The sequence below is a fragment of the Phaenicophaeus curvirostris genome, chromosome 1 (genome assembly GCF_032191515.1).
Source record: "Phaenicophaeus curvirostris isolate KB17595 chromosome 1, BPBGC_Pcur_1.0, whole genome shotgun sequence".
Lineage (NCBI taxonomy): Eukaryota > Metazoa > Chordata > Aves > Cuculiformes > Cuculidae > Phaenicophaeus > Phaenicophaeus curvirostris.
This window is the reverse complement of record NC_091392.1, coordinates 40,396,250-40,412,819: the sequence shown is the minus strand read 5'-3', so window position 1 is coordinate 40,412,819 and position 16,570 is coordinate 40,396,250. Positions and strand designations below refer to the sequence as shown.

The 16,570-nt window shown below is 45.6% G+C and overlaps 2 protein-coding genes across 2 annotated transcripts in view; one reads left to right on the top strand and one right to left on the bottom strand.

The window, feature by feature from the left end:
- The window catches only part of LOC138719183 (histone H2A type 2-C), a 90,058-nt gene that overhangs the window by 10,506 nt on the left and 62,982 nt on the right, over window positions 1-16,570 (top strand). The gene's annotated exons all lie outside the window — the stretch shown is intronic.
- Window positions 7,807-14,995, bottom strand: LOC138719092 (retinoic acid-induced protein 3-like). The gene is made up of 4 exons (XM_069854030.1): window positions 14,798-14,995; window positions 10,919-11,892; window positions 9,891-9,943; window positions 7,807-9,196 (listed from the first exon to the last, which is right to left on the bottom strand). Exons 2-4 carry the CDS (start codon window positions 11,844-11,846, stop codon window positions 9,104-9,106), a joined length of 1,074 nt encoding a protein of 357 aa, XP_069710131.1. The 5' UTR covers window positions 11,847-11,892; window positions 14,798-14,995; the 3' UTR covers window positions 7,807-9,103.

Genomic DNA, 16,570 nt, shown 5'->3' with positions numbered 1-16,570 from the left:
GACACAAGCTTAAAAAAAATAGAATGAGAGTGATTAGACACGAGCACAGGTGCCCTGAGAAACTGTGGGATCTCCACCTTTGGAGATATTCAAAGCTTACCAGGACAAGTCTGTGAAAACCTGGTATAGCTCTGAGGTTAGCCCTGTTGACAGCAGAAGCTTGGGTCAACAGTTGCCACATCCAAAAAGTGGCCCCATTATTCTGTTCCTTAAGGGATAGATCTGATTAAAGTGATTCTCTCACCCTGAGAGCCTGCAGAGAGTGGGTACACGAGGCTGTGCCAGCCTCCCCACCAGCCTGGGTTACTCAGACACAGCTTGAGTCACAGTTTGACAACTGCTCTCTGTTGGGTAGTGAAACAGGGCAGGGAGATGTAGCAGAGGGCATGTCTGAGGGAAGGGGCGGGGTGCCTACCAATGACTCATCATTCATATAGACCAGGCCAGAGGGGATGCTACTTTTCAGCACTTGCTTCAGAAAGGGCTGGGGTGTGCAAGGGGTTCCCCATGCTTACAAGAGGCTTACAAGATGTTGTTCATTCCTCATCCCATGCAGCTACCTCCTGCCACCCCAGGAGATCAATGTTTGCTTTCTTGGTCCATGATCAGCCTGGCAGGCATGGGAGCTGGGCACTTCCTCAACACCTCTGCCTCCAGAACCTGAAGGAGAACACAACTCAACTGCAACACCACTGGCTGGCAGCATGACCCTCCCTGCTTACAAACAGTCCTCAATGTCTCCTGCACTAGCTGAGGGAGGGAGACTCGTTTACCACCCCTGTGCCACAGCAAAGGCTACAGGGCTTATGGGGGTAGGGTGAATCTATCCCAAAGAAACACAGTGCTCGAGGAGGGTGGTGCTAGCACTGGCCGCTTAAAAGGGAGCTTTTTTGCCAAGCTGAGGAGCGTTTGGTAGGTGGACTCAGCAAGGTCTTTCCCAGGCCCTGGTCTGGGTCTGTGCCCAAGGGTTTATTGCACCCTCCACGCCTACACGTCTGGGCACGTGAAGCCCTACAGCCCTAGCAAGCCCGTGCAATGGTGACCCTGATTGTCCTGGGTCTGAGCAGTGCCTCTGCCATTCTCTGCTCTTTTCCCATGACTTCTCTGACCTGAGGTTCAGCTGTTGCTATCTCACCTCCTGGTAATCCTGGTTGCTTTCATAATAAAGGTTTGCTACATGCCAGCCCATCTCTGGTGTGTACATTCCTGGCACTCCAGTTGCCTTGAACAGGGAGAGGACAGGCCAGAAACCAGAGTGCCCTAAAAAGACAGCAGACCTGCAGCCTCCACTACCAAGGGAGCCCTTTGCAGGAGAGAGGGTAGGGACAAGTCTTACCAGGTTTACTGGCCTTACAGTAGACAGATTTTAAGGAAAAAAAGCACAAGGCTCAGGCAACCCTCCTGCCCTCTCCACTCTCTTCTTCCTTTCAGTTTTAGCCTGTCTGGCCCCACCAGTTTAGGATTTAACCAGGACACGTGTGTCTGTGACTAAGTGGCTGACTGGTTTGGTTTAAGCTCAGTTTTAAAGAAAGAGGAAATTGCTGCTTTCCCAAAAGGCTCTCCTGAGGCTAGTGCCAAGTGCCAGAGACATTTATATTTAATTTGGTATTTAAAGCAGCCCTCATCCAAAGCTGCCTTAGTATTGAACAAGTGCAAAATAAGTCCGGCAGATTAGTATTTGTGTCATTACAGAGGTTTAAAAAGAACTACTTTAAAAGGCACTGCAAATCCGTGGAAGGAGATTTTCAGTCTCTGCTGAGCAGCATACACAGTAACAACCAAGCAATCAAGAAAATCACTGTCCTGAATCTATAGGAGTGCATATGGTGTCCCTCACCCCTCCTAGTTCTTCTGCCTCTAGGGACAAATTGCATTTGAGAGGCACTTTCTGGTCTGTGGCAGTCAATGGAGGAGTTGATAAGTGTCAAGGATGTGAAAAATAAACATGGTAAGAGCACACTTTCCTCTCCTGTTATTCTCTTATTCTGTTATTCTCTTTGCTCCACCAGATTCCACTGAAGCAGAGGAGCTGGCTCTGTTTTAACACATTTTTAGCTCCTCCTGGGGCATACCCTACCTACATTTAAGCCATCAATGACACCACAGCAGCTTGAAAACCCAAGTTCTTAAAATCTTGGTATTGTTTCAGGTGTATCCCTCCTACTCTCAGTCAGCAAGTCAACAACTTGTATCATGGCTTCACATACTGCTTCCTGATCTGCTCTCCAATAGTATCCTTGTATCTCATAGTATCCTTGAATTTTCTCTCCCATCCTCTGTGTTACACCTGTGGAACTGTGTAGGGAGCGGGGAGCATTGTTTCCACCTCAAATTTACTAGAAAAAGGCAAGATGTCCTGTGATGCGTTTCAAACCAATGCCTACGAGGGCTCTTTCTCATGCCAAGGGATTCAGAAAACCCAGATGTCCCTGTTTTGTCCTTCAGTTCTGGTAGGCAGAGTAGGGAAGGACCAGATTGGCATATGCTAGACAGCACTGTGCCTGAGGAAAGGAGTTTGCTGTTCAGAAGCATACGGATATGTTGTAGCATAGCATGCCATCTGAAAACTAGTGGGAGAGGAAGCCTCTCAAATGAGATATTACAGCCTTATACCGTCAGGAGGTTTGATAAAAGGTTGTCGGTATTGCTATTTATTATTAATCACCACCATCATCAAGGTAATTATGTTGGTTTATTATTCTTTCTACTTTTACATGAAAATACTGCATGTACTCAGAACATCAGAAAGATGCATTTTTACAAGCTGAATTATATACCTACAAGTTCCTTTCCTCTTCTTGATAATGCAAGTACCCGGTAAGACATGAGTGAATAAATGCAGGAATATAGATGCAGCAGACAAAAACGGTGTGAGCTGACACAAGCAGGTCACAGGAACAATCACAAAACCACAAATGAAATGAGAAGAGTAAATATATTTTCATTACCTCATGAACCAGGAAATTGCCTGAAGCAGCACCCAGGCAGCAGCACATAAGCGGGAACACAGGCACCATGGAGCTCAGTTCTTGCTAGAGGATCACTGAACCTGCTGTTTTTGCCTATATATCAGGGACTCATGCAGGCATAGGTTACTACTGTGCATCTTTCTCACAGCAGGACAGTATTCTCAAGCATGTTCGATAGGGTGCCTCAGAGTTTATCACAGGCCTATTCTATCTAAACACCTATATTCTACTTCCCCAGCCTATATGGCTAAAAAACAATTAGCATGTGTTTTTCTACACCCCAGCTGCAAGTCACTTGAATGTGTTTACAATACTCCTCACAAATCATCTATTATTTTCCGATATTCCCCTTTTGCTCGTAAGACCACTTTCTCTGGAGCTGGGAAAGCTGGAGATGTCCATTTGGACTTGCAGGGTGTAGGGCAGATTGATTTACAAAGACATGCAAAAAACACATATAGAAAAAGGAATAAATGTATCTCTACAAAAATGTTTTGAATCAGATGTTCCATTGATCCTGTCAGCCAGCCAGGTACCATCAGTTGTTAGTTTCATTTCATGCATTAAGTCCTGGAGATGTTGGATGTTGTCTTCTGTGTTGACTGATTCATTAGTTATGTTGAAGCAGCACATGCCTCAAAAGTGAACAACTATTTGTGGTGTCAAAGGAGGAAACAGTCCACTGCCAACTGATTTTATAATGTTTACTGGCATACAGCTGTTACCTATTCAGAAAAAATAGCAATGAGAAACATAAATATCAGAATCACTTAGCATAGTATAAAATGGTAATGCAGCTACTGGGGTTGACACGTCAATGACACGTTGTCAAAAGATCTGTGGCTGTTAATCATCCCTTAATACCAAAGGCAGATTAATTAGTTGCGGTAGAAACTAACCAAATCAAAGTATTTATATGCTGACATGGGCTTGTAGTACTAAATTAAAAAGCATGACAAACTAGTCTGTGATAGGGGAGGAAAACGGGTGTCATTTCCTTCCAGTAATACATATGCCGTTGCTCTAGCTTCTTCAGCTAATATTACTCCAGGTTTGAAAACCTAATGTGGGGTAATCGCTCACACAGACTGGAGGTCCATGGCTTGTGCTTTTTTCAGATTGAACTTCAAGTCAATGGGTTTGCAACACTAATAACTCCATTCCAATGCTGTCTCCTCTAGATAAGATACAGGTATTCATTGAAGATACCTGAAATACAAGAACTCAAGAATGTGGTATCAGCAAAGGATATAAAATAAGAGGAGAAGCTGGGGTACAGAAATGTACCACTTTCTCAGGGTTTATTATATGAATTTTCACATCTAGACTAAAAGGTTGTAGTAACACCATGCAATCGATCAATGTAAACAATTCTATCTCCTCTGGTGTTAATATTCTGGGAGAGATACCATCTGGAAGAATATCAGTCCTTGCCTTGTTTTGTAGCAGAGGTGTTGTAGTATGATCATAAGGGGTCTGAATACGAGTAACATCCAATGCATGTACCGTATAAGGTGATCGATGTCCGCAAGCTATATGCACATTTGTAGCTTCAGCATGTACTTCAGTGGAGGTCATGTTAACCACTCCCCTATTATTTTATGACTCGAGTGAATCATCTTTTTGAGAAGCTGAGATGTGCCTTACTTTGAAAAGGTACCTTTGTACCTATTGCCAAATTTGTTGACACATATTTGCCCCCCTTATATGGCCAGTCCTCTTAGGCCCAATGGGGTAACCACATTGTGAGGCTGTTGTATACAATCCAGCTGTCAGTGTATAAGTCATGTGCCTTCCCCTCTAGGATAGCAAGAAGTGATACAATCAATTCAGCCCATTGACTAGAGAACTGTACAACTGTTTGTCATAATTCCTGGAGTGGAGCATATCTAACTGCTCTCCATTGTCTTTGTCCAGTTGCTGTGTATGTTGCACTTCCAGATAAATCAGGCATCTTTTTTGTGCTTTTCTACTAACTCCTTGTAAGGAGAGAGCCTCCTCCATACAAAATGTAGGGGTATCTCCAAGGGTAGTAGTTTCCCTTAGTGTGGGCATATGATTAAATTATACAAGTCCTAGAAGAGTGGTGTGTGGAGTGTTTACATGTAGTTTTCCTAGTAGAAATTGTTGCTGTAAATAATATATCTATTTCCAATGTGTGACTGCTTGAGCTACCCTTGCATAGGCCCTAATGTAACCCGCCCTTGAACAGGTGTGGGTATGTGTACAGTCATGCTGTCTTGGCCTGTGAGTCTTTCAGTGTCTTGTAGTTCCTCTGCCGTAATCAATAGATCACTGATACAATGGTAAACAGTAATGGTACCTGACCATAGTGCTACATCAGCTGCTGTCATTTGATAGCAAATAGAGGGTCTATGTTTGTATCCATGAGGCAATACTTGGAAAGTGTATTGCTTTTTTCACCTGGTAAAGGCAAACTAGTCTTGGGTTTCTGAATCAACGGCTATCAAAAAGAAAGCATTAACAAGATCTATCATCACTTTCCAGGGTTGTAAATTTTTGCTGTTTTTTTTCTTTGTAAAATTATCCATGTCTAGCACTGTAACTGTAAGTTGGGGGTTGATGTTATTCAATTCTTTATAATCTACAATCATTCTCCAAGTGCTGTCTGGCTTTCTAATAGGCCAGATAGGATTATTATTAGAAGTAGTCATAGTTTCCTTAACGATTCACCCTTGTTGAAGTGCCTGAATAGTTTGAGTAATTTCCTCCTGTCCCTTGGAATATGATATTGTTTTATAGTTATCACCTTGGTAGGAATAGTCAGCATAATTGAATCTCACTTTGGGAATCCACATGAGATGGTTATAGATTGAATGGCAAAGCCCACTAGTGAAGTTCCAAAGCAAAAGTGATCATCTGAAGTTTCAGTCATTTGTCATCAATACCCAAGATGTATTCTTTAGCCGGGGCAATTAAAACCATTGTGGTAAAAGACATGGCATTTCCTATTGTTAAAATAACCTTAGCTTGGACGGCAGGAGTCAGATTTCCCCAAAGTCCACAGATCTGTGCTATGGGTTCTTTATCAATAATATTACAATGGAATACAGTAACCTCAGCTCCTGTACTGACCAGAGCTAATACATGTAAAATCCTTACAGTCTGCCATTCTGTAGGTAAAGGAACATAAGGGTGCATGTCCTCCTCACAGTGAAAGGTTGCAGAAGCACTATTGAGGGACCTGACAGACCTTCATTGCTGTTATTTTTGCATTTGTAAGGTAGTGTCTCGCATTAAGTTATGCGGGTGGGGTGGAGGGTGGCCATGGAGCTGTTGATGGGACCAGAGGCAGTCAGCTTTTTTGTGTAGATGCTAACTTTTGCCATGAGCAAAACATTTCTGATGTTGTAATTCTGTTTATTTCTGATTGTGGGACGACACCTTGTACAAGATCATTCTTCCTTATCACCTATGTGATAGTGTGGGTGCAATAATACCTCATTCATCAGGACCTCTGACATTTTGCAGCTGAGCATATCCTCACTGTCTTGGATCATCATTTGCTATAGGGCTTAATAAATTCTTTTTATCCATTAATAAATGGATAGATGCTGCTTCATCATCACAGCTTGCAAAATCAATGTCAGTAGGCCTTTCCCACTCTTTTGCTGACAGATCTCTAAAAATTCCCTTAACTCTTTCAGAGTGTAAGTGTGAATGATCTGCACTCCCCTGTCTGCTTGTTCCTGCTACCTCATCATATGTATGAGGGGTTGCACTTCTACCACCTCCCTGCCTCTTAAATCCAGGTCAAATTCTTGTGAGAAGCTGTTGCTGCTTTCCATGACAAGCTGCATATAGCCATTTCAATTGTCTGGGGGGTAACCACCACCCCATCATCTATTTCAGGCCATGCTTCTGGTGAGGCAAATTTAGCCAGGGAAGTGGCCACTGGGGTCCAGTGCTCAGTACTGGGCCAACCCAGAATACAGAGTCACCATCATGGTCTCTCCAGTCCCTGACTTTTTTGCCAGCCATGGCATGGCTGTTCCTGGATCCTTCCAACTACACCAAATGTGTGAGCTAACACAGGTAGGACACAGGAACAACCACAAAACCATGGATGAAATGGAAAGAGTAAATTTATTTTTGTTACCTCATGAACCAAGGTATTCCCCAATGTGGCACCCAGGCAGAGGCACACAAGTGGGAAAACAGTCACAGCAGAGGTCAGTCCTTGCTAGAGGATCACTGAACCTGTTGTGTTCACCTGTATATCAAGGATCCATGCAGGCATAGTTTACCATTCTGTTTTGATCTTTCTTGCAGCAGAGCAGGGATCTCAAGCATGTTTGTAGGTTGCCTCTGGCTCTATCACAGGCTTATGCTATCCAAACACAGATGTTCTACTTGTCAAGCACACAAGGCTAAACAGCAATTAGTATGATATATGTGTTTTTCTACCCCTCAGCTGCAAGTCAGTTGAGTGCATTTACAATCCTCCTCACCAGTCTTCTGTTATTTTCCCACAGACAAATGCAGTGGTGAAAAATCACATTATTCTTCCTGCATTTGCGTGCTGTCGCTTGGGTTTATATTTCTTCATTTCTTAAGCACTTCTAACATCAAATCAGCTTCCTTTATTCAAGAAAAGTGACATGGAAAAGCAACTAACCCTCTTCTGCACCTTTGAGCAGCTGACCCCTGTTCCACAGTCACAGCTTCAAAGAAGTCAGCATCCCTTTGTCATTTACCCCTCAGCTGAAGTCTCCCAAGTAGACCACTCCAACCTATGGAGAGCTGTTGCTGGCCCACCCCCGCAGCCATTAGAAGTATTACATTCCTGAGGAAGAACACCAGTCTCTTGCAGTCAGGCTGTTTGTGGTTTTATTAAACATTCCACATATAAAGTACTAAATAAATATGTAGCTGTGTCAGACATCAGTGTACCATACATGCCCACTTGGAGAGCTCTATGTATTTACATATGAAATATCATGGAAAGCTATTTACCAAATGCAAAACAGGCTATAGAATGATTCAACTCCGCAGACTCATTGCTCATTGCCAGGGTGCAGTCCACACAGCACACACGCAAACACACACACGCACACATAGACACGCAGATGCTCACGATCATTCAGTCTTGGGAAGAAAGGGTATCTGCACTCTGCAACCTGGCTGCTTGGAAAATGTTTCTATTAATGCCACAGTCACACTCAGGAGGAGACAAAGCTCCAAGGCTCACGGGCTTAAATCCCACCAGGGTATTGCAAGCAACTGCATGGAAGAGGTTTTGTCTGCAGGGATCCACAGCCTGGGGTGGCAGGGGTTTGTGTGGGGCATTGTGGAGTTGGACAGGCACCCTAGAGAGCTCAGCTGCAGTGTATGGTCAGGAATCAGAGATAAGAGGGAGGCTGATACTAGAGAGCAAACTAGAAAATGTGCCAGGGTAAATAGGTATAGATGTTTTAATGTTTTTAGATTTTGTTCCCCCTCTTCACTGTCATCTCAAGGTGATGAAGGAGGATTTGGAAGTGAACATGAACAAAAAAGGAGTACACTCACTCTATCTTTTTTCTCTGTATTATTTCTCCAGTGATCTCTGGAGGAGAGCCAGGCAGGGCTGGCAGTTGGCACTAAATTAATGGTGGATAGAGAAATATGTCTTCTGTAGTATCTAAGATGTGTTCATGAATGGGCAGGAGGTGGGAAGTGTAGGGCTGATGCTTTTGCTTCTGCCTCTTCTCCCATCCGACATGGGGAGCAGGCATCTCCAAAAGCTAATCAAATTGAGTCCTGGCTGGGGCAGAGCCGGTCACAGACCTGGCTGATGATCTTCCTGCTGCTCTAGTCCTACAGCATTCCTGCTGAAAATAGGCCAGGACAGGCTCTTCCAAGCACATTCCTCTGTCAGAAGAGATGAGCTCCATCCCATGGAGAAACAGAGTGAGAAGGGTCAGGACAGCCAGAGCAATGTCTGAAAAGTTGCATTTGAGGAATGACAGTGGGCTACAAGGGTGCCTGTGTGGAGAAAAGAGGACTCCTCTCCTCTTTTGCCAGTGTGGATTGACTGTGTCTTCTGCAGGAACAACTCAACTGTCACCATGCTGCCACATCCCTATGCCTCTGCTGACAGGCGCTTAGTCTCTTTGTTCCCTGTGGAGCTGCTACATGGGACCTTTCCCACCAGTGTAGTTCTCGTATGGGCTTGTCCGGGTCTTGGGCCTTGGGATGGAGAAATCATTTTGCGGTTCAATGTTCTGAAAAGGAAGTGTGGAAAGTCTTTACCTTTCAAAACTGGAGAGAAGTAACAGAATAGTGCTTAGAAAGAAACAACAAGGGGGAGGGAGAAACAGAGCTGAAGGTTTCCTGAGGGTGCGATCAGTGGGGTCGTGGAAGAAGATCCTGGCAGAACGAGCCAGTAATGGAGACATGTCACTAGAGGACATGTGGAGACATGATGTGAATTACTAGACGTGCCTGGGCTGTTGTCTAAATGAGGACTGGTGAAAGGACATGGGGACATGCAGACTGCCCACTCTGGAACTACACTGCAACTTCCAGTGACTGCTTGTGGGAATACATTCAGGACAGAGACTGAGGAAAGGAGCATGATCTCCTAAGGGAAGGACACAGTCTAAGGGGAACTGTCCTCTAAGAGAGGACTTCTTGTGTGAAGTCAAAAGCAGAAGTATTGAAAACCACAACATCAGACTGCCTTGGGCCAATCTTGCCTCCCCATGTCCCTGGACACATCATAGCTCCTTCTCCTCAGCCACAGGCACCTCCATGAACGCGTGACATGGCATTGCCTGGTTCCATGCACAGGAAGATGCCTACATCCATAGGATCTGCTCTATGTCTATCTCTCTTTTCCATTCTCCTCCCCTAACCTTTAGCACCTGAACAATAGCCTACAAGTGGTGAAATGGCTGAAGGGGAATGTGAACTTACCTTCATCTGAAAGTTAGATGAGTATGGGGAGTAGCTGTGGTCTCCTGTGTCTCCTGAGGCACAACGCAAGAAGAGGGAAAAGTTAGTGAGTTAGCATTGTATGGTAGTCTGGAAATACCATGTTGAGGGACACTCAAAGAGCCTTAGCTACTTTAGAAGTTGCTTTTAGACTGATCAAACTATGCAATATACAGGCAGGAATGGGTTAAAATCCATAGGTGGGGGACATTAAATATTTCCTCTTGAAAGCAGGAATGAATGGTATTGTAAATAACAGCACATGGGTAGCCTTGGAGTTTAGACACCTCTTGTTGCCTCACAATTACTGTCATCATCACCAGCCAAATTCCTCCCACTTGCCTGAACAAGACCCCATCTGCAGTGCGCCCTGGGAGAGCACAGACTTTCTTGGCTATTCTTTTGCAAACCTGGAGGTCTAACTCCAGGAGACAAATGTGATCTCAGTAGCAGATCCACAGGGAGTGCAACTACATCTCCTGCCTGTAGATTTGGGAAGACTCAATTGAGGCTTTGTCCAAGCAGGCAGAAGACTCATACAGAAAAATAAGACCTTGCCTCCTATTTGGTTGATGGGTTAATTTTGAAGTGGTTAATGGGAACTAGACCAGAATTGGAATAAATAATCCCCAAGGTATAACCTGGCAAGCTCTGAATGACTGGAGCACTTCTGAGACAAACAAAAAGTTCCTGAATTTTCACATGCGCTTCCCGGACATAATAGAATCATATGGAGCTATTTCTCAGCCCTGACATGCAGTAACTCTCCTATTCAGTCACTCCTCCTACACATCTTTGGCCTTTGCATTGGTCCTCACTCTTTTCCCTCTTGTCTGGAGCTTCATTTTCACTTGCATTTCTGAAGTTTCATTAGTCTGAAACTTTTTCCTACCTCTAAATTATCCAACACCTTCAAATCTTTTCTTATGGCCTGCCTACCCCTTTTAGCTCATGACTGGTGCAAGTGTGCTTAGGGCTGGGGGACAGTGAAGTCATTCACTTCATCATACCTTGCACAATTTCATCTTGAGTGTAGGCACGGTTTTCCACTCCAGTTGTCTGCTTTATTAACTTGGGTTGGCAGAAGTCATTTTCTGGAGGGTAGTCCCCTGGCTTCACAGGAGCAGTGAGGAAACAAATTTCAGGCACGATATACATTATCAGGAAGATCCATCCACTGGACACCAGAGCAATGGCCACAACAGGATCATCCCAAATAGGTTTGTTTAAAACCCTGTTGCCTTTTGTGAGCATAGTGATCCACACTACCCAAATGGCAATAGAGAACAGGACAGTGACAAAGATGTGTGCCCCATGCCTCTTCCAGCTTTTGTATGAACCACAAAATGTGAACATAGAAACAAGGAAGGTCAGAGCCATCAAGAAGAGGACGTAGATCAGAAGCATGACAAAGTCCTTGTTTGTCTCCTCTGCAGACATATTCAGAAATTGTTCTTTCTGGTTTACTAGCATGGTGACTAAGTACTCAATGCTGATCACAACTTGTACCAGGGCAAAGGAAACAATGAGAAGCAGCAACACCGGCCAGGAGAAGGGCTTTCTTCCTCTTACTAGTCTGTTGAGGTTGCAGGCATGGGTGAGGAGGCATGAGAAGCAGAGAGCAAAGATAACTCCAAATAGGAAGAAGCGAGTGGGGCGAGTCCTTTCATTGAGTTTAATGATAAAGGCAAAAGTGAGACCAAAAATGCCAAGTGTGCCTAAGAGAAAGAAAAAATAGACGGAGATCATATGCCGTTTGCTGTTGTCTTGGACTTTACAGATGAGAAAGAAGAGTGAGCCCATGAGGAAAATAGTGACGAGGACTCCAGCTGCAGCTAGTGACTCCACGACAATCCCCCAGGCCTGCTCCATGTCACAGAGCAGGTAATAATCAGCACCAATGCTGCCGCAGCCTCGAGGAGGTGGCGACGTTGCCATCTTCTTGCCTTCTTGAACAAACTTCCTGTGAAATGTTTCCACAAAGCTGTAGAAGAAGGAAAGACAGTCTGTCATATCAACCCCTGGGGTGCTGCCAGCAGGGGGGAAAGAGAGGTAAGACAGAAACCCATCCCCACTTCACTGGGCAAGGACACCACAGTGCTAAGGAGATGGAGCTGTGGGAGACGAGTCATTCCCTGTGTGGTACCAGTTCTCTGTCAAAGGCAAGTCAAGCTCCTTAGCAGGAGGTGATTCACCTTGCACGTCCTCTGTCCTCTTCACTGTGCCTGGGCTTGTGCAATGTCTTAGGAGTGTGGGAAGCAGGGAGAAGGTGAGGCACTTTTGTAGGTGTTAGCATGGTGCCCTGCAGCACAGAGACTGAGCTGCCTTGTCACTTTTGTGATACAAGAACAGCTGCTAGTCACAATCCAGTTTACGCTCTTTTGACAAGTTTAAGCAAGGTTAGTACCTTATACCAGTGAGGTTCAGAAATGAGCAATGCAGAATAGGAAACTCATTACTCTGTTTCTGTTCTTTCTATTACTTTCTCTGAAACAGTCTTGGCTTTGGTTTACTGGTATGAATGAAGGGGAACTTTAACTGCCTTCTGCTCTGCAGATAATTAACCTGGATGCCTCCAGCATAGTTCTTCCCACTCCAAACTCCCACACCAACCACGAGCCCCAAACTCATATTCCTCCTTCTTCATGGCAGTGCAGCAATAAGAACTCCGAGGGACACCTCAGACCTTTCCTCAAGATATTGCCTTGTGCTGGCTGGAGGCCTGACAGGTCAGAGTTAATACTGTTCATTGAATAAGTAACCACCAAGATGCTGCTTGAGAAGTTCACAAGTCAAGGATGGACAAGGTCTGTAATACACCCAGAGCACTCCTGCTGTCTCATCATCAGTCTGAGTAAGCCTGCACTGCTTCACTGGGAAATAAAGGGCTGTTTAGGTGAGCTCTGCCCATCACCAAGGGGAATTAAATTGCCTACTTCATTGGGAGCCTGAAGCATGTGCAGAAACCACTGCATAAAGACATTGGACACTTTGTGGCCCATTACAGAGTCACTGAGTGGGTTTAGATTCCAGAAGCCAGGTAGTTTTCTAGGTACCAAATTCCTCGGTAAGGTTTGTGTCTCTAGATCCATCAAACCAGCAGTTTAGATACAATATGGGCATGAAACAAAGGGGAATATGGCTTTAGTGCTGACCCACACTGAGAAAACAAGGACTTTCTTTTCTGAGGCACAAAGAAACAAGTTCCCCTTGCAAATTTCAGTGTTTAGTGCTTGCTATGCAAGTTGCCTTTATTTTCCCCCTCCAGAACAACACACTACAGTTATAAGGCTGGTTCTAAAACCTTTCCAATAGATTTTTAGGGAGGGGAGGTTGAGTCTTCAATCACTGGCAGTTGATCTAATCAAAGGATGAACAAAGGGGAAAAATATCACTGATTCACTTGCAGCCCCACATATAGCTCAATGAGACCTGCTTACAAATGGTGAAGTATTTTTCCTGCTTGTAGCCTCTGTGTAAAAGGAGACATGTAGCTCTTTGAAAAGCTGGCTAGAATAAAATGCAAATTATGCAAATATGCAGGAACTCTGGATTCTGATGAAGAGAATGGAGCTGGTGAATTATACACATGGGAGTTTTCACAAATTAGCATTCATAAAATTTGGGGGATATATGATCTCTTGCACAAATCGCTGAGAGTTATGTCGACATTTGTAAGTAGCAAATAACAAACCTTTATGAAAGTCTGAAGAGAAGATGCTACAATTTTAACCACAGACATTCACCATTGATCAGATAAGCTTATCTATTCTCAGCTCTGGCAGACACAGAGTGGACAACCAGTGCCAACAAGAGGGCAGGTGGACAACCTAGAAAGCCAGAGTGAGACCTCAGGGCAGCACAGAGCACACCTGTAGCTTTGGGGCCTGCCCAGTGCTTACTGAAAGTGGTATTTGCCGTATAGTTGGCTGCCATGGCCCTTGGAACAAATAGAATGGAAAGAACCTTGCCACCTTGGAGAACTGAGCTAATCGTACCGGTTTTTACTCCCTTTATTTATTTTCCAGGTTAGATGACCTGTGAATCATAGAATCATAGAATCACCAGGTTGGAAAAGACCCACCAGATCGAGTCCAACCATTCCTATCAATCACTAAACCATGCCCCTCAGCACCTCGTCCACCCATCCCTTAAACACCTCCAGGGAAGGTGAATCAATCACCTCCCTGGGCAGCCTGTGCTACTGCCCAATGACGCTTTCCATGAAAAAATTTTTCCTAATGTCCAGCCTAAATCTCCCCTGGCGGAGCTTGAGGCCATTCCCTCTTGTCCTGCCCCCCGTCACCTGGGAGAAGAGGCCAGCACCCGCCTCTCTACAACCTCCTTTCAGGTAGTTGTAGAGGGCAATGAGGTCTCCCCTCAGCCTCCTCTTCTCCAGGCTAAACAACCCCAGCTCTCTTGAGGAGTCCCTGCCCTGTCTCCTGGGTGTGTGTTGCGTCCCAGAAGCTGAGTCTGCTCATCCAACACTGACACAAATGTCTGGAATTTCCAAGGGGCTCTGCAATCTGTGCTAGGGAACCTGTGCTATGGTCACTTCACTACTGCTGGGTACACATCACAGCTTGCCTCAAATCATGGTTCTCGCTATAGTGTCAGGTCTTCTCCCTCCAGCCTGAGCTTCATTGATATTCATGCATAAAATACACCCAGCCAACCACAAATCTCAAATAATTTCCCGGGAAAGTGTGCCATAACTCCCACAGCTCCAGCTGGCGATTTCATGTTAGGGTCAAGGATGGGAGGTGATCTCTCTCTGCCATGGCACCCCATGTCCCCGTTTGCTACCCCTCAGAGCCCCACACGCTGTCCCACCCCAGCCAGAGAAGGCAAGTCCATCCTCGATCCTGAAGGACATCGCCTTGAATTACCTTTCTGGGTCCTGCCCGGAGAAGGCAGCAGGGAGGCTCCGGCTAGAAAGGCAACTTCCCAGCGCACCAGTAACACAGTCACCTCCGCTCCTCTTAACCCCAGCCAAGCAGCAGCCCTGTGCTCGCCCTCCTTGGGAGCTTTAACAGCTGGAGGGGCTGAGGAGGTGTGGCTGAGCACGCCTATTCCAGTTCCACCGCCTCTCCTCTCCGACGGGACACGGCTCTGAAAGCACGGTCCCCGGTGCCAAGAAATTAAGTAAGGCCTCCTGACGTCAGTGGGGCACTCACCCCGGCGTTGGGGTGGAGATGGAGCTGCCGGTCCCAGCCCCTGGGACTGGATTGAATGCTGCTCAGCCAAGCACCTGATAAGGTGCTCCCCAGTCTGACTCCTGGCACCCTTGGGTGGGGACCAGGGCTATGAATAGCAGTGCGTCCCCTCCCTGCTGCGAGCCTTTTGTCCCTTTGCGTGCTTTCTTGCCAGGTAACTGCCTGCAAAGTGCAGGGAGGTTGGGGGATGCAGATGGTCCCACAGCACCTGGAGGGAGAATGGCTGCAAGCCCATCTCCAGAGATGTTCTTCTTGGGGCCTTTTGCTGGGCACTGAATCTACGCTTGGGGACCCGTCTGCTCCGCTCACCCCTGCCACTTCTGCCAGTGAAAACCACAGGCTCCTTTCCTGAAAAGGACAGCGTGCCTTTCCTGGTGTCTCGCTCAGCCCAGCCCAGCTCTCCAAAGGCACAGTTCTGTCTGCTCGTCGATGCTGAGTCACTTTATCCAAATTACTGGCCCAAACAATTAATGAATGAAGGCAATGACAAAATCCCCCTTGCTCTACATTGTGCTTCTGGCCTGACACACCTATTGGTGTGAACCCATCCAAAGTCCCCGGTTTCTCCAATGTCTTCATGACTTCATCTGTTATTTTAAATATTACTCACTGGAAGCATTTCATTGTTCTGATTAAGGCATTGACATCAGGGCCTATCCACACTAAACACTTGGGCTCTACATGCAGCCCCTGAACCTGGACATCCCTCCCACCCCATGGAAACTGTGGTCCTTCCCAAAAACCAGGGAGCAGATGCACATGCCTGTGCTGAGGTCTGACTGTCCACGATTGTCTCATCTGCATCATCTGCATGTTAATTTTTTTTTTTTTCATTTTATGGCCCCTGGCTTATTTCTGGGTGCTGATCCCTTTCGAATGTCACATGTGGAGATTGCTACAAAACACATACAAGCAAGTCCTATCTTGCACACTCCCTAGAAGAACGTGAGGGCCTGCAGGCATGAGTAGCTCATCGAGTGAAAGGCAATGCTCAGAGCAGTCACTGTGGGGTAGTCTGTTCTTGAGCCACAGGACAGCTTCTCATGTTCTTCCTAATTTCACTTCAGTGCAAAATCGTGAGGCTTCTTAGGAAGGGACATACCAGGATTCTTTAGATGAAATGAATCTTAACTTTAAAGTAGGTCCCAGGCTTCGTGGGCCAGCCAAGAAGGAGGCAGTTGTGAAAAATGAGAGAAGAAAAAAAAAAAGCAGCGATGGAGAGGAATTTGGCAGCAAATAAGTGGAACTGAGCCTGTCTAGGAAGTCACCCCAGGAAGCTTTCAAAGGTCACTGGTCACTGCCAGTCTATTTGCACCTTGTCAGAGCACATTAGAGACTACCAGCTACTTCCCTACATTTACAGAGACCACAAACCCCCATGGAATGCATCATGTCAAATTATATTGGGGGAAAAAAGAAGAAAATATAAGAAAAGTAGCACTGACA